The following is a 24,109-nucleotide window of genomic DNA, read 5'->3' as shown; positions in this document are numbered from 1 at the left end:
AACACAAAGTCAGTGATGTTGATTAAGAGAGCCACTATTCTGGTGGTGAATATAAACTTTTCCCATCTTATACCATCTAAGAAGCATGTGATATATCAGGTAACCTGAGAATAGATTATGCAGTTTGTGCATTTTCGTTTGTTCGTAACTCAGGTATGGCTCTGAGATGTGAAGAAAAGATTCTATATGGTCAGTATCTCCTCTTTGTTTCAATAACACGTAGAATGTCTTAGTTTTGTAAAACTCTACATAGAATAAAATTCCTAGTAGAGTTTAGAACGGGTGACAAAAACACTAAATGCTACACAATTCCGATTATTTTAACATGAGTAAGATTGTCTAATCAGTAATAATTATCAATCATTTTCTCGGACTGCATTGTGGATCAGGCCTTTAGGTCTAAGGCTCTGGGTGTGGCCCCCTAAGAAAACCACCTGCTTCAGTTTGGGCACCTGGGCAGTATCTCAGCCCTCACACAAATCAAATAAGATTTGTGTGGTATATATATATCTGGTGCCCCTTTGTAGCAATATTTATGTGTTTAATAAATAAAAAATTTCTCGGAAATGTTTTTTTCTCATCTAAGATGTCAAAACGTAGTAAATATGAACGTAGAATTCGATCGGCTAAACTAAGAGCAAGATCAGAACTTGGTGATTCTCCACACAGTTGGTATTCTTGTAAATATGCGGATAACTTCAACTTGTCTCTAAGTACTGTCCACGATCGTTGTCCACGTATTGATGCTTGCAAAGTTGCCCATGAAGAATTTGTAGCTGAATATGAACGTCCTTACCAACCTGTCGTAATTCAAAATGCTCAAATAAATTGGAAAGCTAATGAAAATTGGACACTAAAGGTATTTAGTTTGTAGTGTGTACACTATTTAATTTTCTAGCTTTTGGATAAAAAATATCACAATGAGAGGTTCAAATGTGGTGAAGATGATAAAGGTTGTTCTGTTAAACTAAAAATGAAGTATTTCATTCGATATATGAAAGAAAACGAAGATGATAGTCCGTTGTATATATTTGATGCAAATTATGGAGAAGCAAGTGCGACTTATTTGTTTGGTTTACTATTAATAGCATTCAAGGCGTAAAAAGTTATTGAATGATTATACGATATGTCGGTATTTCAAGGAGGATTTATTTTCTCTGGGTGGGGAGAAAACGCGACCTCCTTATAGGTAGGCTTTCCATTCAGTTCTATTATTTGTCAGAATTTTGTCTTGTTTCTTATGTACATTTTAGTTAAATTATCCATTCAGAGTAACCACAACTACATCATAAAGCTACTAGTGATTTAAGCGAACACCCACTTCCTCATAATCATTAATTTAATCAAGTTGTTTATTTCTTTTTTTCCAAACGAAGGCTTATTTAAAAATCAAACGATGTAACTCAATTGGGTTGAAAAAGATAACAAGCGACCAACTTCGTCGGTAAATTTCCGCTCACGATGGAAAAAACAATGAAGTGTTGTTATATTCTGTCTTTGGAGTTTTACATCGATTTAGTGGTCTTTTAGCTGCTTTCTTTCTGTAACAAACTTCAAATTGATTATGTTACCTAACACTAATTTCAATGATACTGCTCGGCATTATTAGGTTACCACATCTGTACAAATCCTCAACAATAAGCATGTGTATAGCTTGTGGGAGACCAAAAGCGTACGATTTTTAAACGTGATTTAATTCCTATAGTAGAATTCTGTATATTATAGACCTCAGACGTTACGGTGATCTGATATAAAAACATTGTGAAATTACTGTTGATAAAAATCACTTGTATAGGTAACTACATGTTGTTTGATCTCAGTATCGTAACTAAATAAGCGTGATACAACAGGCCTTTATCAGTAAGTAAAAAGATTCTGGGATAGGCTCTCAGTCGTCTTGCGTGTTTTCTGGAACTAGTCTCACTGGCGCTGTACATATGAAATACTGGACAGCTGTTTTCAATTTATCCTTACTGATTAAAACTTCGAGAAGTTCTTTAAGTTATAGTGAAAAGTCAGTCAATGGAGTTCAACCATGTCTGGCATAAGATGTTTATTACTAATGACAGTAGATGATATCTTAACACTGTCGCACATCAAGTGTGGATAGAAGTCTAAACGATCGGATGCAAATCCATTGGTGTGGAGATTAAAGACTCCGCGCGAGACCTGAAATCCCTAGGTTCGATTTCTGATTGGGCTGTAAATGCTCATTGCTGAGAAATCTCAAGTTAAAGTGGAAAAACAATCTAGTGTTTCCTGATTTTCAATATTTGTTCATCTGTGGATCAGTCCATGATGTAAACTGCTGATTTCTTTATATTTATCTCAACTATATTGTTTTGTATTAGGCTAATTATCTAGTCCTATGTCGTTTCATATACTTCTTTCTTTGCACTTGGGTTTTTAGATAGCCTAATTGAAAAACATGATCTATCATGACCGTATCCGGATAATCTGTCTTAAAAAATCTGACCATAATTTTTCTTTTTGAGGATCTTTTCTTTTCCGTCGTAAATTTTGACGTACTCCATGTTTAATGTTCTTTTGTCCGTAGATCTTGAACTATTGTTTAATCGTATATATCTGTCGCCTTAATCTCGTTGGTTTGTACCAATATCATCTTATAGTTAAGACATTTAAAGTAATTCTACAAAATTCAAGCACCCTTCTCTCTTGAGTGCTTTACTATTTCATCTAAAGCATTGTCAAAATTATATATATCCCGTTAATTTTTAACCATTTTGTTACCTTTGAACCATAATCTCTGATAGCTTTAGTTTACATCCGTATAATCGGCAGCCCGACCGTTGCTGCTACCTTGACGTGGTGGTCGGGCTTGCCTATCGTGATGATTCAATCGAACTATACTGACTGGAACAATCGTTCCTCAAGGTCCTACCATGCCAGACAGGTCGTTTGAAGAGCGATGAGACTAAAAGCAGCAAACACAAGGTCCGAAGGAGAAGTCATACTGCTGACTGTACAGAGATGTGACAGCAGTAAGGTGTTTCCTTCAGACAACCAGCATGACAGCGATGCTGCCTTCCCACAAGGAGGGGTGGGGTTAGAAAAGGTCGACCCTAAAAATGCACACCTCGCCTTATCCCACGGATATCCGTCTCCGGCGGTAAGGTCCTTTGAAGAACGGAGCTAACACAGAAATTACCCACAAAAAGGTCGTGTGTGACCGACCTCAAGCAGTTATCCCTTGGGCACTGCGGTCACGCTCTCAGGTCATTAAGACCACTTCTAACCCAATTTCCTTTTCAGGTACCCCTAGAAGAACCCTTCCACGGTGTGGGCAACCGGGAAGTGATAACTGCCCTCATACCTCTAACAGCACTCAAGACCACTGTATTCATAATCAATCTTCTTCTTCAATTCCTACTATTCCTTCTACCCTGACTTTTAATACTAAACTTCCTCTCTCGGTTTCCTCCTCAAGTGTCACCATGGCCAACGATTCTAGTGCGCGAAACGCTGTCCCAGGTCTACTAAAACCTCGCTCCAAACTACACATTGGAGCCTTCAACGTACGTACCTTATGCCAAATCGGTCAACAGGCCTCCTTAGCTAAAACCCTAGAATCTTGTACCATTGATGTATGCTGTGTCTCCGAAACACGCATACAGGATCCTAGTGTGGTCATTCACTTGACCTCACCTCGCTAAAATGGACAGCCAACGAAATACACCCTCCGTGTATCTGGAGACCCGTTGGCTAGTTCTCGTGGACTTGCAGGTGTAGGCATAGCACTAAGTACAAGGGCAAAACAGGCACTATTAGAATGGATCCCCGTTAACAGTCGCCTGTGTGCTGTCCGGCTAAATGGCTCCGTAAGAACTCGGAAGGATAGGGACACACGTCGTTGCCTTTTCGTCGTTTCTGCCTACGCTCCCACTGATTGCAGCCATAATGAAGTAAAAGATGACTTTTACAGAAAGCTCTCTGAGCTTCTTCAGAAAGCTAAGCGCTCAAACATAGTAGTCGTAGCGGGTGACTTTAATGCCCAGGTAGGCAGCGTAAATCAAACAGAAAGACATTTAGGTGGGTGTTTTAGTATTCCGGCTCAACGAACCGATAATGGTGATCGTCTGTTGCAACTATGCTCAGACAATCGTTTATTTTTAGCAAGCACTAATTTTAAGCATAAGGAGAGACATCGTCTAACATGGCGACCACCTGCACCAAACCAACGATGGACTCAAATAGACCATATTGTCATCAGTCATCGTTGGAGAGGCTCAATAGAAGATTGTCGCTCGTATTGGAATACTTGTTTAGACTCTAATCACGCTTTAATACGAGCACGCATTTGTCTGCGCCTCAATGGACGCAGGAAACGTACACTAAGAAGACCCATTAGGATTGAACTGGAGGATGAGAAAGCCGAATGCGAATTCCAGAAACAACTGAGTTCACATCTAGGCAGTTCTGAAAACGAGACTGACCCAGATGCTGCTTGGAAAGATATACGAACAGCTGTGGAAACAGCAGTAACATCTGTTAGTCATTTAAACTATAGGGCTCCAAAAAACCAGTGGATTTCTTCTAAGTCTATTTCACTGATGGATTCGCGTAAACTCATCCCGTCAGGCTCTGAACACGACGAAGAGCGTAAACAAATTAGATCTAGGTTAACTAAAAGTCTAAGGAACGATCGTGAGCAGTGGTGGGCAACGAAAGCAAAAGAGATGGAAAAGACAGTGGCTGTAGGCAACACCAGGCAACTATTCAGACTGATAAAAGAAACCGGAATTAAGAAGTCAAGTGTAAGTGAGACAATCTCGGAAAAAGACGGGATCCTTATCTGCTCTCAACCCAAACGTTCAGAACGATGGGCGGAACACTTCAAGGAGCAGTTTAGCTGGCATTCAGCTACTGCACAACTACCCACTATTCCCAGACAGTCTGAATGGAACATTGAAGTAGGCCCCCCGACCCTACTTGAAGTTCAAAAGGCTATAAGTAATCTGAAACGAGGAAGAGCAGCTGGGGCCAAAATCATCTTGTGATAACCATAGTGGGATTAGTCTGACTAACATAGCATCTAAAATACTAGCCTCAATAATTACCAGGCGCCTAACTAAGACTCGTGAACTGCAAACACGAGAAAATCAGGCTGGCTTCAGACCTGGTCGTGGCTGTATCGACCACATATTCACCATTCGTCAAGTTTTAGAGCACAGACACGCTTATCGGCGTCCGACAATGATAGTTTTTCTTGACTTGAAAGTAGCATTTGACCAGCAACATTCTACCAGGAGGTTCACTTATCGACTTAGAATACGCAGATGACATAGTCCTGTTTGGTGAAGACGCTGACAAAATGCAGAGTCTTCTGTTGGAACTCAGCAATAATGCCAGGATGTTTGGGATTCGTTTCTCCCCATCCAAATGTAAATTGTTACTCCAGGACTGGCCTGCGTCAACACCTGAACTAAGGATAGGGAGTGAAGTAGTCGAACGCGTGGACAACTTCACTTATCTTGGAAGTCTGATCAGCCCTAATGGGTTGGTGTCTGACGAAATCTCAGCACGGATTCAAAAAGCTCGTTTGGCTTTTGCCAACTTACGTCACCTATGGCGAAGACGAGATATCCGTCTATCAATTAAGGGACGAGTATACTGCGCATCAGTTCGTTCTGTTCTACTTTACGGCTGTGAAACATGGCCATTAAGAGTAGAAGATACTCGTAGGTTACTAGTATTTGACCACAGATGCCTTAGAAATATTGCTCTTATCTGCTGGGATAACCGGGTAAGTAATAGTGAGGTTAGACGCAGGGTATTAGGGAATGATGGTAAATCAGTTGATGAGGTGATGAATCTTCATCGACTGAGATGGTTGGGCCACGTGTTACGTATGCCTGAACACCGATTACCACGACGCTCTATGATGACTAGTATTGGGTATGGTTGGAAGAGAGTTAGGGGCGGCCAAACCAAAACATGGCACCAGTGTTTGAAGTCACTAACTTCTAGTCTGAGCCATGTTGACAGATGCAAACTACCTGGTTGGGGTCCGCGTGACTATCGTAACCAATGGTTGGAGACTCTGGGTGACATGGCTCAGAATCGATCACAATGGCGTAGGTGTATACACTCTTTATCTTCCCTTAAACCTTGAGATTAAAATTACTTCATATCTGTTTTCCTTCCTATACTATATCTTCATATACAACCTTTCTTTTATATACTACCACCACTAAATTAATTACTTCTATGAATCCGGTGTTGATCTTGTTGTGCTAACGAGGTATGGCAACTTGGACCGATGCATATATGTGCCTGGTCCTACGTTGTCGCTGACTGACTGACTGAAATTACTGTACAAACACTAGCTTATTTGAGTTGTATTTATTATCCTTACTATTTTATAATGTTCCCTCGTCCATTTACTCACAAAATCGTCCTTTTGTCTTGTGTGATGGATTTCTTTTCGTCCGACTGGCATAAATTTTTATGTTCAGGTTAGTAAGTGAACACCCTTCTTCTTGGTTTACGTAAGGTATGGTTAAAACGGCTTCAATGCTTTTTATTTTGTACTTCTGACTAATTTTGTTTAGCTCTTTAATTTCATGCTCGTTATTAGCCCTAGATATCTCTAGGAGCCGTAGCATCGCTTTTACGAAAAACGGAAAGTTTGCTTTTCTGATCATTGTCATAAAACTATTCTCATCTTTTGCATTCAGATGGTTTGTAATGGGTCCACCACGTTCTGGCACGGGTATACATATTGATCCTCTCGGAACTAGTGCTTGGAATGCACTAGTAAAAGGATATAAAAGGTAAGTGTTCCAAGTGATGCATTTTTGATCTAGGATGATTGATTTTACTTTGTTTCCCATCATAAGCATAGTTGAGGAACTTTATGAGCGTATTCCTATCAATTATAAAGTGGTAAATAAATCAGGTCAAAAACCAAGCTTTAGTCTTCTTAAAAGCTAAACATTTATTGAGAACAGGTACACATGTCAAAATGACCATCCTTTTCATTGTTATTAGCACTTACACATATTAGTGATTACTAAAATATGTTTATTTCATTTTATGCACAGAATTCTCTACTGCGAATTCCTTCCAAACTTCTAGTGTTAGTTGGTCAACGGGACTACTCAAATTATTTGTAGAATAACAGTACTTTACACTGAATCAATGGGACCAGAGTATCTAACCAACAGTTGAATTGGTAACTGGACTAATTTTGAAAATCATAATTATTTACAATAACGTCGCAACCTGTTATGAGTTCATATGAAGATATTTCCAGATAAATTTAAATTCATTTTCCAACATCCAGATCTTTATCCTTAACACTACTTGAAACTTTTAGGAGCGTGATTAACTCTATTAATTATATTTTAAACAAAATAACCTCAACAATGTCTTGAGGGAAGTATTTAGAAAATGTTCCGATGAATTAAATATCCTTACTCTTACTTAATGGATATCGTTTCGTTGTCAGCTTTCGGACGAAAGGTATATATATATATATATATATATATATATATATATATATATAACCGGGTTGATGGACACGGAGGTTCCACCTAGGGGAGTTGCGAAACCCTGATTCCAAACCAATGGTGCACATGGACTCCAGTATCCTGAAGGAACAAATGGCGTATGAACCAATCGTTGGTCACCGGCTACCATGGGACTGCATCTCCTAACGTTGCTCCACTGCTTTATGGCTTAGACCTTTAGGTCAAAAGCTTCAGGTGTGGCCCCCTAAGTAAACCACCTGCTTCGGTCTGGGCACCCGGGCAGTATCACAGCCCACACACAAATCACTATTCTAGCTTCAATTAAAATTCGGACAATTCACATTCATTTTTATTTGTTTTTATATACCACATCGCTTATCTACTTCATTCTACTCTCACTTTTCTGTGTATTCTTATTTTCCAACTTAAACAGTAGCTCGTCTATGGTGAAAACCCTGTCCTATCTAAACGATCTCGAGTCACTGACCAGTCGGAAGTTGAATGCTACCACCGAATACGAATACTTTAAGTCTTTCTGAAACCACATATTCCATTCAAACTGGTTCCCTTCAACATCCGCACATTGATGCAGATCGGACAACAGATAGGGTTAGCTATGTCTTTAAAAAGTCTTAATGTCGATGTCTGTTGTCTATCTGAGACCCGTATTCAAGACTCTAATAAAGTACTACAAATTCGCTCTCCATCTGTCGTTTCAAAGGGCTTGTTTTACGTACGTTTATCCGGGGGACAGGTTCTATGCTGTGATTGACTGACTATCTATCTACCGACTCTAAGAGTTATAAGGTGACTTAGTTTTCCAGGTTGTAAACAATACAGAAACTGACTCGAAACACGCTCATTATCGTTCACAGATTTATAAAACATAATTAAGGTTACACTTGAGTACTTGACAGAGACAAATATATATGGGTGATAAATGGAAAGATCAGAATAATTCATCTATTCAAATGTAGGCATATAACCGTACCCGATTGCTATAATGTATTTGTACATTTGATATTACTAGTCTGTAAACTATCCTTGTGTATGTTTAAATAGTAGCAGTACTTTGTGTAGATTGTGGCGAGCGAATAGCCACTTTCTTCAGTTTTTAAATTCACCAAGGATCATCACATTTAGTTTATTTTAAAGGAATTTGGTTGTTATCTCATGTCAATCAATATCGTTCACTCTCAATGTCTATTACTTTTTGTTTCAAGCTTATTTCAAAATTAGTATTAACTGTAATCCCTTTTAGGTGGTGTTTGTTTCCACCGCGAACTCCAAAAGAACTCGTTAAACCAAAACCATCCGATGGCGGCAAGAATCGAAACGAAGCCATCTCTTGGTTCGTATATGTATATCCACGCACACAAGCATCTGACTGGCCAACGGAGTACACCCCCCTTGAAATACTTCAATGTCCTGGAGAGACGGTCTTTGTTCCTGGTGGTTGGTGGCATGTTGTTCTTAACTTAACTGACACCATCGCTGTTACGCAAAACTTTTGCAGGTTAGCTATGATACTCATCCGCAAAGTTTGTAAAGATTATGTATTTGCGTGGTCGATAGTTCTTAACATGATTTTCTAAATGCTAGATTACCCAGAGCTATATGATGTACATCAAGACTACATGTTTTGATGACTGATGATAACTCCTTTTTCTGTTGTGTAAATCTCCTTAACCAATATGACAAAGAACTCTGTTTTTATCCTCTCCACTTTAAATGCTATATTCTCATATCAAAAACTAACAGGCAAATTATAAGTAGCTTCGTGGATTGAATACACTTGATTGCCAATACAGCCTAGTTGTGAAACATGTTTTTACGAAGTTTGGTTAGGGAATTTTGTGTCAAGGACCACTCAATTTTTCTTTCTTAACAATTTTAGTTCTGCTAACTTTCCTATTGTATGGCACAAAACTGCACGGAAAAGACCAAAATTTGCTAAAAGGTGGTTATCTGCTCTCAGAACTAATCGCCCTGATTTAGCTAAGATCACAGACAACATAAATCTCTCCGAGCACTTTCCAGATGCCCCTTCATCTTCATCATCATCTTGTTCATCCTCATCTTCTTCACGTTCGTCTTCATATTGCTCAACTTGCACTTCTACAAATCAGTCTCCCGAAAAGATGCATCAATCTAATACGTAAGTCATTAACTTTGTATAATTTCCTTAAGTCAAGTAAGTACCTCGCTTAATGACTGACTTTTGATCAATTGAATCTTGGTTAAACTGTGCTTGAGTCATATAAGTATTGTTTATTTTTCAGTTGATTGGTACCTTTTTAATCGTAACAATGCATCAATCACTATGCATACATTGTAGTTCGTATACTCATGAGGTATATTGGATTTACAAAGAATACAGATGAATCGATAACTATTTCTTTGATATGGAAACATTAGTGATTGTATATTCAGTTGGTATTGTTTGTTTGAATCTTCCCATCGATGTTTAGGACTGCAATTGATCAGTCTTATTGGCTTATGTGCATACTTTACGTATCGCCTCGATATAGCCTTAATCCACAAGCATTGTAAGCAAGGATGGATAGTAACTAGCAGTGGAATCCAGGACGCGCATTTCGTTCTATTTGGGACTTGTCAGCTGGATGCACCTGCATCTCAGATTTGGTGTTCACTCCGGGACTCGAACCCAGTACCGTTCGCCTCAAAGGCCATCGCGTTATCCACTCAGCTACTGAGTCCTGATAGCTACTTGCTTGTGCAATCGAGTGAAGTTTAAATTCATTTGGTATTGTTTGTTTGAATCTTCCCAGTGATGTTTAGGACTGTAATTGATCAGTCTCTTATTGGCTTATGTGCATACTGTGCTCATTGCCTCGATATATTCTCAGTAGCTGAGTGGATAACGCGACGGCGTTTGAAGCGAACGGTACTGGGTTCGATTCCCAGAGTGGACATCAACTCTGAGATGTAGGTATATCCAGTTGACGAGTCCCATATAAAACGAAATGCGCGTCCTGGATTCCACTGCTAGCCACTTTCCATCTTTGCTTACCGATGATCGTAGTTTTACAGTATGTGACAAAAATATCCATTTCTTGGAGCTATAGATTGATGTAAACCAATGGAATACATTGGGCTTAGCATCATGCCTAGGCAAAATCGTAAATCATGTTTATTCGAGAATAATTTTCACCATTAACTAATTTTCGCTAAAGAACTGGTTAGGTCATCAATTTTCTCGGCTGAAGAACACTTATCTGAAACAAAATGCTTGCCCAATGCCGTTCAGATCAGTGGCTTAATGATGAATAAACCCACCTTTTAACAATTAAGTAACAGGTTCTAATTCCATCTGTACGTGTTTCAATAAGAGCAACCAGGTAACTCCAAGCCATATGGCTTAGTTAATACAAGTATGTAATGACGATTACCTTCAAATAGTATAAAATGTTCACAAAATCATGTTCCTGTTATTGTATCAATGGAATTTTTCTTACTTTTGTTGATAATATTTGTGGTATTCATTTGCATAATTAGAGATAAGAAATGCACGAAAATCAGTACATAGGAACAACTGTTTTTTAAAAATCTCATCCTAATTTTTTGATTGTATGATATAAGTTCCTCGTAATATTCCTCTGTTTTACATAAAAAAATTTCTGGAGTCTTTACCTGAAAACATCATTGTATTTCTGTTGTTTATGTGAAAATCTATAGTTTAAATGGTTTATTATCTTTGTTTATTATTTTAGCAGGTCAGGGCTACATTCAGTTTCGCGGTCACCAACTCCAAAGCGTAAACGATGACAATGTGGGTATATCAAAAGGGACATTTTTGTCAGGGACAAAATTTACTGCTTTTGTTTTTATATATACTCAAATCAGCCAAGGACCTATTTTTAAAATAAAAATTTTCTTATATTGCTTACAGAGTTATTTTACTCGTTGTAAGTCTTGTTATAAAATTTTCACTATTTCAATTCCCGATGAAGTATTATGTCATGACTTGATAAAGCCTAAATTCAGTGTGTTTGTAAATTACTTTGAAATCACTTATTATATTATCCTAACATCATTATGAAGAAAAGAAATTAACAAGATGAAAAGTAAAGGAATTGGATTCAAAACACCAGTTAGATCAGTTAACAACTAGATACAGAAAAAGATGAAAAATAGAAATAATAATTCAGATTGACACCGTATAGAATATTGTTTTTATTTCAGGGTAACTGTACTTAGAAGTAGCCTTGAAACCCTCTGCGGTATGAATCATTGTATTTCAAACATACTGAGTTTATATACCAAAGAGACTAACCACATCATACCAATAAAATAGGAAATAGCATTTGTACAAGATTTGGCCAAATGTGGGAGGCAGCAATTAATAGACTAGGGATAACTCAAGATCGGTAAATCGTACAATAATAGTCTATAGGTCAAAATAAAGCTTATAATAAGGGGAACATGAGCACGAATAGTTTAGTTTTTAGCAATTATACGATGATTAATATAGGCGTAATACTGGTCCATAAATGGATGCCAAAGTTATTATTCACTACTGTTATCGGGACACAACACCTATTCACTTCCAACGTCTTTTCCGGATTTCCTCAGATGGAAGCTGGTTTGTCCTCTCCCACAGTAGACTGTTACTAATGGTATTCGGCCAACAGACATTGAGTATCTTACGTAGACAATTGCTTATAAATAATTGTACTCTTTTGATGATGATTGCAATAGTTTTCCAGGTCTAAGCTCCGTACAATAGAACTAACTGTCTTGACGTTTTCATTGAAGATTGTGTCTTTGATATTGGTTGGCTGTTGTTGTGAGTTCCATATTTTCCTTAACGGTAGGAATACTGTCTTTGCTTTACTAATTCTCGTCTTTACGTCTGCATCCGATCCTCTTTGTTCATCGATGATGCTTCCCAGGTACGTGAAAGATTCCACAACTTCCAAAGCTCCTTCATCAAGTGTGATTGGGTTGATGTTCTCCGTGTTCTATTTGAGGGTCTTTGTTTTTCATTCTGCTACACTAGTTGTCTTCATCTGCATTTGTTGATGTGTATGGGATAGAAGGGTCAGGTGATCTGCGAAGTCCAAATCGTCCAGTTGCATCCAACCGTGCTTCCCGTCAGATATGGAAGTCTTAATAATCCAGTCAACTACCAGAAGAAAAAGAAAGGGAGAGAGTAAGCAGCCTTGTCTGACTCCGGTTCTGACTTTGGATGCATCTGTCCTCGATGCACGACTTTGCACTGTAGTCCATCGAATGAATTCCACATGATATTGACGATCTTCTCAGGTACACCATAGTGTCAAAGAAGTTTGCATAATGTTCTCCTATCCACACTGTCAAATGCTCTCTCATAGTCAATGAAGCTGATGTATAGTGGTGAGTTCCACTCAACTGATTGTTCAACAATGATGCGTAGTGTCGCGATTCGATCTGTGCATGACAGATCCTTACTGAATCCAGCCTGTTGATGTCGAAGTTGGGCGTCTACTAAGTCTTTCATTCTTCTCAGTAACACTGCTGAAAATTTTCCTGGTACTGACAACAGTGTGATGCCTTTGTAGTCTTCACATTTGCTCAGATCTTTCTTTGCTGTCTTGATGAGGTGTCCTTCTTTCTAGTCCATCAGCACCTGTTCTTCTTCCAAAATCTTCCTGAATAGAAAGTCGAAATGTTTGCGGTTTCCTATATGCTTGACTTTAGTGCTTTGGTCAGTCAGTCAGTCACAACGTAGAACTTCGTCCGTCTATCAATTAAGAGACGAGTATACTGCTCAGCAGTTCATTGTGTTCTACTTTATGGCTGCGAAACGTGGCCATTAAGGGTAGAGGATACTCGTTTGTTCCTAGTATTTGATCATAGATGTCTTAGAAATATTGCTCTCATCTTCTGGGATTGCCGGGTAGGTAATAATGAGGTTAGACGCAGGGTATTAGGGAATGATGGCAAATCAGTTTATGAGATTGTTCACCATCAACTGAGATGGTTGAGACACGTGTTAAACATGCCCGACCATCGATTACCACGACGCGCGATGTTGACTGCTATAGGGTGTAAAGTAAATCGATAAATGAACACACCAACGATAAGGTGAAACGCTCACCACCACATTAACTTTCTTTGACCTTGTATGACTATGTCTTGTTTATGCACCAATCACAATTTTACGTTCATTCTAAAACGATATTCGCCTTGTTGACTCATTTTTCCTATCCTCTAGTTACTGTTTGGTATCTTATTTGTGTCTCTCCTTTTCCCTATGTAATAGACTGTACTGGTTATTTGTATACTAACGTTGTTAATTTACGTTTTTAGAAACAGATAAAGTTTATTAAGACAAATAGCTTACTTGTTCTGACTTCGGCCAAACCAAGACTCTGTGCTCGACAGTCTAGAGAATAGCTTAGAGTTGCACATGTAGGAAATTGCTCCCTACATAGGGGATGGTTGGAAGACAGTTAGGGGCGGCCAAACCAAAACATGGCATCAGTCTATAAAGTCATTAACCTCTAGTCTGAGCCATGTTGGTAGATGCAGACTACCTGGTTGGGGTCCGCGTGACTATCTTAACCAATGGTTGGAGATTCTGTGTGACATGGTTCAGAATCGATCACAGTGGAGTCGGTGTACACACTCTCTGTCTTCCCTTGAACTATAAGACTGGAATTGCTTCATATCTGTCTTTCTTCTTGTACTTCATTCTTGTATACAATCTTTCTTTTATATATTACCGCCACTAAATTAACTACTTCTATGAATTCGGTGTTCATCTTGTTGTGCTGATGAGGTATGGCAACTTGAACCGACGCATATATGTGCTTGGTCCTACGCTGTAGTTGACTGACTGAGGTGCTGTTTCGATGTCCGGTGGATTCAATGAATCTGGTCTACTCAAGATCTCAAAGTATTCTACCCATTTGTTCCTCTGTTCTGGAATCTCGGTGATTGTCTTTCCTTCTTTTCCTTGACCTGTCTCTCTAGTTTACTATATTTCCCTGCTAGTTTTTTCGTCATGCCGTATAGCTGTTTCATATTTCCTTCTCTTGCAACGCTTCCGCGTATTTCTGTTTGTCGACTCTAATGCTCCTCGTCACTTGTTTGCTTGCTTCAGTACATTCAGCTTGTGACTTGACTTTCTCTGTTCATGTTCTACTGTTGTTGTTAATTAATGTCTTCTTTTCTTCAACATTGTCAAGGGTTGACATAGAGATGCATTCGTTATGATGACGCTTGTTATGGTCCACAAACTCCTGACACGTTGGAGTAAATGCCTCTTTGATCCCTTTCCAGTAAACCACCATCGTAGTTTATTCGTCTTTTTCCAGTAGATCTAGTAAGGCTTGTAGTGTGTTGTTGAGAGTTCTCTTGAATTGGTTGAATGTGTTAGTATCTGGAAGGAAGACTGTATTGAATCTTTGTAATGCTGTTTGTCCAGTTTTCCAATGCTTCTTTAGCTGTAGTTTCATCTTCGCAACAATCAGGTAGATGGTGATCTGAAGCCATGTCAGCTACTCTCCTGATTCTCACGTCTTCCATTGTCTTTCCGAATTTGTTAGTGATGCAAATATGAACTATCTGGTTCTGTGTATTGTGGTCCGTTGAGACCCGTGTAACATTGTGTATGTGTTTGTGGTGGAGTATTGTACCACCTATAGCCATTTTGTTGACTGCACATAGATTTGCAAATCTGTCACCATTCTCATCCCTTTCTCCCAGTCCTCAGTCCATGTCGTCTCATATTATCTTCATATCCAGTGTTGTCCATTCCGAATTCGGTGTTTAGGTCTCCCATCAGAATGGTCAGGTCTATTCCTGTGCACTTCGCTATGATTGATTGCAGCCTCTTGTTCAAATGATCTTTATCGTCGTCGTTGCTATCATTGGTGGGTACATAACATTGGATGACATTCACTGTGATTTCGTCCTTCTTTGTTTCGAAGGATGATTTGATGATTCTGGATTCATTGAACAGTTTCATGGGAATAACTCCCTGAGTGTGAGGAGTATCTTCTCATTCGTGACCGGAGTCCAACAGAATCTCTCCTGAATTTATGCTTTTCTGTCCAGGTTGTGTCTGATGTGTTTCACTGATTTCGAGTACTGTCGTGTTGTATCTTCTCACGTCCGTTGCTATTTGACTGGTCCTCCCGGTCTCTCACATTGTCCGGACGTTCCATTTACTCATAAAAATTGTTGCTCTAGTTGTTAAAAGGGGCATCGTTCTCGTGACCTCCGAATAATCTCGGCTTACATCCTGAGGTGTTATAATTCTTCCTTCAACTCCTAGGGCAGAGTTTAAATGGTTTAGTATGTTTAATCTGGTTGGCGTTTCTAAGCAAAAGTTTTTCTACGGTATGGGGTTGCTATCCTTCCCTAAACTTTCCATTTTCGCATGTTCACGTGATTTATCTGTGAGTATGAGTTCTAACTGAAGTGTTTGACAGGGAAATTTTTCTGTTTCTAATAGTACGATCGTATTCAAAAACATTTGTGTATGTAGAGCTAACGCTACTTAGTTGGAAATTGTAAATTGGATTCTGATTATTTTTTGGTTACCGTGATAGGAAACGTTAGGTTTAATCATTACTGCCGTTGTGAACAAAACACTGGTTGGGGACAATCGGAAGTACTTAGACAAAATTACAGACTATCTCACTAAATTTTGATAACCATACAACAAACAGTTAATTTGCAAAATAACAGACAATATCTCAATCTTCACTGTTCCTTCTGTAAATATTAGTTCATCTTCTTTAATTTCAGTGTTCATGCATTTTCTCACCAACTGCTCTTCATTTCAGTTCTTTCCTTATCGGTCTTCTGCCAAAATACATTCTATGTCTGACCATTACCATATACTACTTATATGGATATAAGTAGACCACACTAGACTACTAAGGTATTGAATTCCATAAAATACAATTTTGTAGTTTATGAAAGTTCCGTTCTGCTGATTAGATAAGTAGCCCTGACTACGTGTATATAAAATGATGAATAGAAGTAAACAAAATATCTAGACTGAGACAAAGATGTACAACCTAAAATCCCTAGATAATATCGACTTTTGGACTGCTAAATCAAAAAATGAGATTTAACTGTAGAAAACTATACATAGACGAGTAAAATTTAAAAATTACATCTAATTAGACGGATTTCAAATCGTTGACAGTGATTTATCAGCAATGGTGAATATGTAGGGAAACAGATCGCATGATTTTGAAGGTCAGGGGGGATTTTTCTCATTATCTATTTTGTAAGCAATGTTTAGCTGTTTGTCCTGACAAATCACGTCGTTATAAGACAAGTAGCATATCAGAAAGCTATGTTGGTTAAGAATTTTTTTGTCCCCTATTTTGTAACCTTTTCTTACTGGGGAAATTCACATAAATTTATCTAAATATTTTCACAAATACAGTGCGAAACGTAGCTTGATCTTTATAATCACTTTTCAGTTTCTTACTCCTATTTCACAGAATTGTGGTCATCAATGATACTATGGTATTAGGAATGCGTATTGATCTTGAAGTTGGTGTTACGTAAACTTTAGTAGAACAATCAACTGATATTAAGTTTGTCAGGAACTGTTATCGTGAACTGCGATTAAGGCACATTCTACACATTTCTACTTAGATATAAGACTAATTTTAGTGTGAAGAAGAATGAATGATGAAACAAAATTGGTGAACTGATACAAAAATAAAAGCATAATATATTCAGTAACTGAAACTGAGCAACAATGCAAACCGTTGTTTCATTACTTAATGTTTTCAATGAGACATGTGAAAGCAACACCTGCAACTGGAAAACAATTCACTTAATTAGACTATAGTGGTGCATCTGAGAAATTCAAACTGGGAATAAAACAGTGAGAATTAATTGACAGTAATTAATTCAATAAATAAATACATTCATCAGTTGAATTATTAAAACCGAACAACAGTTCTAACCACACTATTATAAAGGATGCTTTTAACATGGTAGTACATCACCTTAATTCTTGTTCCGTTTTGTAGTTATTTATTACAAACAATTCCATGGTGTGTCACTGTGAACTAATTCACTTTAATTACTATGTCATAGTAACGTATTCAACATAATCAAAATAATAGTCAAACAATCGTTATCCCCTGAAGCATACCAGATAGACAATAGAAAATGACTAAATGTTGGTGGCTTATGTACTCTACTCATTCAATTTGTTGTCCTTAAATTACATGAACGCTAAATAATAACAATGCTTTATTACAATATAACAGATGTGAATTGTTTTGGTGAAGAGCAATAGTTGGGTTAAATAAAACAAGATATCAATGACCTTTTATGGAATTTCATTTTGTATTGTCCACTTATCAAGTCAACGTAAAACATTGTTATTTTCAATCACCTGGTTACCAAATTGTTTGTTTTAATTTTGCTTGAGGACAACTGAGCAAGTAGTACACTTCATCACAGTTTAGTCTCAATTTCACCTCATACTTCCAATTCACAATCGCCCAAACGACTAAAGACTTGTTATCATCATTATGTTTTTGGTCAGTATAGAGGTGTGTAGGAATAATTGTTGCTATTGGAGTGTTTAAGTTTTTCTTTTAAAAATTATCATTTATATGACAAATATGTGAATGGTCAACAGGTTTTGTTTGTTCTTATGGATTCTTATGGATAAATAGGTGAAACTATCTGGAATGCAGTAACGGTATTCTGATTGGCTGAAACGATTACATGTTTTGCAACGACTTCAATAAATTCAGCTTTACTTGGAATTAATTTAGCTACTGACTGAAATTAGTAAAATCATCCAGAAATACATTAAACGAAGTTGAACCCAATAGCTCTCTTATCGTCTTCGTCTTACTTATATTTTCACATTCATAAATAATGATCCTCTATCAAAGAATTCCAACAAATTTGATCATCATACTGATTCATACTGTTTGTAAGTCAATGAATGATTGTTTAAGTATAAACTAATATATTCCATTTAGTAGCACATGGATCATTTGAACAATCCACCAAATTGTGTAAGAATAATTCATCGTAAGTCTGTTGAGAGAATATCAATCGTTTATGATCATAGTCGTGACAGTAATAAATATTTATATTTTTCTCTTCAAATGTTTCTTTGATTGATGAGTGGTTCATTAATAAACAGGAGTGAGAAGATAAATGACGAATTGTGTTCAGTCGTTATCAGTTTTGTATCATTACTTTCTTGTTAGTATTTTTCATTCGTAGTCGTCTGTTTACACTGACTAGTTACCGAATAATCGCTAATATCATGTTTGTTTAGTTTTTAGTGATGACCTAAATCTATGGTTTAGGTAGTTGCTAACATGCCCCAAATAGCACACAACCATTGCATTTCCTACCGACTATCTTCAACCACCTAACAACTTTCTGTGTTATATAGATACATAAATAACATAAAATGTGGCACAAATGTTTGTATTGTTTACAGTATAGACATCAGTTATTAACTATTTATGTCTAGGATTCGCAACCACTAATCCAATCGAACTAATGTGACTCAAAACATAGAGGAAGCGATCAACTATAATTACAGTCAAATAAAACAGACAAGTAGTAGAGCAATATTTTTAATTTTCTGTATGAATACTACATCTCAAAAACGTTTATTCTCCCATTCAATAAAAATGAAGTAAATTTCATTTTACTAGTGTGTAAACCAAATATAATCATAATTTCCGTCGACTTAAATCAGTAACTGAGCCTAAAGACAGACCATTAATTGATAACAAATAAACGACGGAAGTATCACCTTCAGAAGCTAATACACAGAAAGTCCATAGAAAAGATGAAAATAATCAGAACTGCTAAACACATACTGAATTAATTAGTTTAAATGACAGTTATAAACTAATTAAGAGTAATGGCCTGAGAACCTTTCGGTTGAATGATATAATTTTCGATGTAACGTTCAATGAAAGACAGTGCTGAAGACAAAGTTTCTCAAAATAGTGTATCCATAGTTTCAGGTGCTCGATTTTGAAGTTTAACAAACCAGCTTCTTTTTCGGAAACAGTTTCACTGACTGTTGATTTTAATACACTCAATATTTTTGGCAAGTGCGAAAACTGTCGAGTAATATCCAAAATGTAATTTAAAATATTTGGACTGTCTAAAATAAAGGTGAGAATTAGATTATCTTTAGTCAGACGTTGATGTTAATGCGTTATCTTGATGCAAGGATATTTACTGACACTTCTGTTTGTTTGGAATATCACACCAATAGCGTATAAGAATGGTAGTTAAAAGTAAGCTGAGCACACTTCTCAAGAACTTTAGGCTACTTATCGTCATTATTTTTGGTTTTGTATATGGTTAAACAAACCTTAGACCTTAATGATCTGTTGTTGATTGTGTAGTAAATATAGTCAGAGTTTTCGTATTGAAATCATTTTCAAAGCTCTTTACTCTTAGTTTCGATTTACCAACTTTGCGAGATGGATGAACTAGTAGAAGTATTAAATATGTTTTATTTAAACTGTGGAGAGATATTCTCCAGAATACGTTTTTAGGATGTTCAGTTTGTGGTGGACCAAAAAGTATATTAACCAAAAATAGCAATAAAGTTATTACGTCCAAAAGTTAATGTCTCAATAAACAACTTATAAGTTATTAACACAAATAAAAGTTCATGGACGTTACTTAAACTAGCTGGATGTTGCGTGTTCCGTTGAGTTTGGTACCAAAGTCCAGATAATGAGTCCCAAATAGGAAGAAACGCGCATCCTGGATTCCACTGCTAGCTACCATCCATTTTTGCTTGTAAAGCTTGTAACTTAAGGCAATATCAAGGCAGTCCGCACAGCATTCGGTTATCATATCCACAGACATGATCAATTGCAGTTGTCAACAACAATGAGATGATACAAGCAAACAATATCAAGTGAATTATATAAAAACAAACCAAATCTTTGCAGGTGTGTGTTCCCAGGTAAGTGTTCAAGGTCATACACTTAATCAACAACAAGTACAATCGTTTAGTGATAAATGTACAAATTGTGAAAATATACAAAATAAATGCAAAAGCTATCAAAAACTATTAACAAAATAGGTTTATTATGCCTACCCTCCCACAGTCATAAGCAACGTCGGATAGACATGAAAATAGTACATATTCAGATATATTTAGCTAATCTACTGATAAAAAGTTTGTTGCACTTAACATACACTTAACATAACATGGTTTCTCATCTTCAGACTCAAATAACTGACATGTATGCATTTACATTGGTTCTATAAACGTCAGTTTCACGGACTAAAACTAAAGTTAATAAAAACACACAAGACTTTAATACACAATCTTTTTGTCTAGGAGCTGTGTTAATGGTCACTGCATTAGTGGAACGTGTGTATGTATTTCATGTTGGATGGGGAAAACCTGTGAAGAACGAGGTAAGTCAGTTATTTATGGTTTAACTAGTCAATATTAGTAATAACAAGACTATGTTTTTGTTAGGTTTTATGAGTATTTGGTTACATTCTATCATTTCCTTGTCAAGATGATGCTAAAGACTTCTATTTCAAGCTCATAAGATGTACTGTAGTGTATTCTCCTTATATCTGTCAATATGAGTAGTATGTAAACCAATCAGAAGTTGGATACCTGTCAAAAGAAGCTTGAGATGCATTCTCAAGAATTCGAACAGACTAAAAGGCATGATTGTGGCTGTTTTTCCAATATATTCGAGTGCCATCGGAATTCAGTGATAAGCTGTTTTCCATACAAATTTAGAGAGAAATCAAATAGATGAGGAATAGGATACCTGTCCGGAACGATCTGGTTATTTAAATGTCGATAATCTTCTCATGGGCGCCAGTCTTGATCTTTCTTCAGAACCATGTGCAACGGCGAGGCCCAAGGACCGTTAGATTGCCTAATTATCCCAAGTTGCATCATGTGTTCGAATTCTCTCTTAGCAGAACATTTGGTTACATCCTATCAATCCCTTATCAAGATGATGCTAAAGACTTCTATTTCAAGCTCATAAGATGTACTGTGGTGTATTCTTCTTATATCTGTCAACATAAGTAGTATATAAGCCAATCGGAAGTTGAATGCCTGTCAAAAGAAGATTGAGAAGCTAGAATTCATGAAAACAGATAGGGAATCACAAAAAAGGATTGGGGAATGAGAACCATGAATGAAGGATTTGCAAATAAAGCATCCAATGTATGGTTTTCACATTTTATGGAAAAATTCTGTAATTTTGCCTTCAACGGTAAATTAGTCTTCCAAACCTCAGTCCCTCATTAACAACATCATTTATATAAGAAATAAACATTACATTGAATGGATAATAATTCACATTTCTTGATAAGATCGTAGTCAAATTTACTTCGTATCCTGTTATAAGAAATCTTTGAAAGCCATCAGTGCTTTTGATTTCGTTACCTAAGAGCAAAATTTCTTCATAAATGTAATCATCTATTTGTAAAAATGTTCAATCGATTCTAGTGTGAATTGGTTACAGTTGAAGAAATATAAATCATTCCATGCTTAATAATTCATTTCTGGTTTATATTGTGAAATATTAACTTTGTAGAAATTATATGCTTATCATTTTAGTACATAGAATTCCGAAATTCACTCACACAGTATTCACCTTCGAAACCAAGTTTTCTAACTGGGTCAATGGAAATCTGATTGGTAGTCTTTCTCTGAGTGATGAAAACTCCTCCTTAGCATCATGTGAAAGTGTTCAATTTAACATTGTACCTGGTTCAAACTACTTACCGGTAGCTATCGATGGAACAACTGGTACTTTGAAAGTAATTGACAGTGATTATGGAACAATCAAGAATAATCATAACATCACTTTTCAAGTGACAGTTAAGAATGCAAATACTTCCTTAAATATATCTGATGATGCAACGGTCAACATTCTGATTGATGGAAAGTATTCAGAAGAAGAAACAGAAAGTGAGATCACTGCAGTCAAGAGGGTATGATTTCTGTTCATTGTAGTATTTTTAAAAAAATGAAACTACGATTTCTGTCATTCATTTCACATTTGGTAACCTGCCACTGAAAGAGATTCATAACTTGTCTCAATTGACACTGCACTAACCTGTTTCTTTCAAACAACTATACTAATGTGATCAGCAACAACAAAATCAGAATATCAACACAATAAGTGGTATATGATCACTGAAGGCAATCTACAAAACAGATGAAGATCAAATTTTCATAAAACGCTACGAATAATCATTTTTGTCAAAAATGTTAACTTCTAAGTATGAAAACTATTCAAGATCATGTTAGTAGTGAGAATTATATGTAGGCATAATTGTCTTCGAATTCGTACGTGTTACACATTCACGTATCCTACAAAACAATGTGGTGTTTAAGATAGCAACACGTATTCATAATGACTTCAATGATTCCAATGTTAATGAAATAGAATAGTGTTTTCATTAGGACGTAGTTATCCGATGCAGTAAATGTGCACAATAAAATATAGAACCATGATGTGTACTATCCAAATTTATTATGATTTCATAGGTTTTGATGAGTAATACCAGTTTTTCCTCTTTATAGGGCTTCATAGTTCCACCGGATACTATCCGTGTTACATTTACTAGAGTATACATCCAAGATAATCCAAATTATTGTCTCTTTGATACATGGTTTATTGATTCCGTAATTGTCCTCCCACCTGGAAATCATAGTTTGATCATGAATCTTTCTGGTCCTTCTTTAAATAATGTCTATTATGGATATATACAATATTTGTTCACTTACTACAACGGTACAAATATAGCAAATAATTATTCTGTGCAGTTTGATAATCTCACATACTTGAACAATAATTCCTCGGTAAGGATATGAACATAAATAAGCTTTGATGTATTCTATATTTTTAGTTAATTATTGTAAATATATACATGATGAGGGAATCGCTAACGCTCCTTTATTTAGCTTGACTAAGGGTAGATGGAGCATTTTACGAAATTTTATTTTCATTTATAATCAAGTCATATCATGTTTATAATAAATTTTGTCAAATTTATTCTTTTAAACCTCACTCTTGACGTTCGAACTCAATAGTGAATATCTTTCTTTTATTATTCTTAATGGTGATTACATTGGATTGTCTTATACAAGAAGATGAGCAAGTCAACAGTTACTATGGAAAGTATACCGATATGTGCAAGGAATTATTCCATATTTCACTGAAGAATGAGAGTTCTGTTTCATATAAAAATGCTTGAAATACCTGCAGATGCTGAATATGTACTCGAAAGAAAAATGTTTTTAGACAGTTAAAACCAACTTTTAAATACCCACAGTGAGATTATTAAGATTCATAACAATGGATGGTTAAGCAGAGATGGATAGTGGCTAGCAGTGGAATCCAGGACGCGCGTTTCGTCCTATTTGGGACACGTCAGCTGGATGTACCTGCATCTCAGAGTTGATGTTCACTCTGGGACTCGAACCCAGTACCCTCGCTTCAAACGCCATCGCGCTATCCACTCGGCCACTGAGTCCTGATAGCCACTTGCTTGTGCGATAGGGTGAAGTTTAAATTCATTCAGTATTGTTTGTTTGAATCTTCCCATCGATTTGTTAGGACTGCAACTGGTCA

At 36.7% G+C, this 24,109-nt stretch overlaps 1 protein-coding gene across 1 annotated transcript in view; it reads left to right on the top strand.

Moving 5' to 3' along the window:
- Positions 1 to 586: 586 nt before the first annotated feature.
- The window catches only part of Smp_137240 (phosphatidylserine receptor, putative), a gene marked incomplete at both ends in the record, with an annotated part of 52,348 nt that continues 28,825 nt past the window's right edge, over positions 587 to 24,109 (top strand). Inside the window, 8 exons of the mRNA XM_018796109.1 lie at positions 587 to 859; positions 899 to 961; positions 1,089 to 1,189; positions 6,699 to 6,794; positions 8,755 to 9,009; positions 9,391 to 9,651; positions 20,833 to 20,912; positions 22,087 to 22,463. Coding sequence (XP_018646906.1) covers positions 587 to 859; positions 899 to 961; positions 1,089 to 1,189; positions 6,699 to 6,794; positions 8,755 to 9,009; positions 9,391 to 9,651; positions 20,833 to 20,912; positions 22,087 to 22,463 — 1,506 coding nt within the window. The remainder of the gene's footprint in view (positions 860 to 898; positions 962 to 1,088; positions 1,190 to 6,698; positions 6,795 to 8,754; positions 9,010 to 9,390; positions 9,652 to 20,832; positions 20,913 to 22,086; positions 22,464 to 24,109) is intronic.

Source organism: Schistosoma mansoni (assembly GCF_000237925.1).
Source record: "Schistosoma mansoni, WGS project CABG00000000 data, supercontig 0176, strain Puerto Rico, whole genome shotgun sequence".
NCBI lineage: Eukaryota > Metazoa > Platyhelminthes > Trematoda > Strigeidida > Schistosomatidae > Schistosoma > Schistosoma mansoni.
Note: the sequence above shows the minus strand (reverse complement) of the source record. Positions and strands in the feature narration are given on the sequence as shown.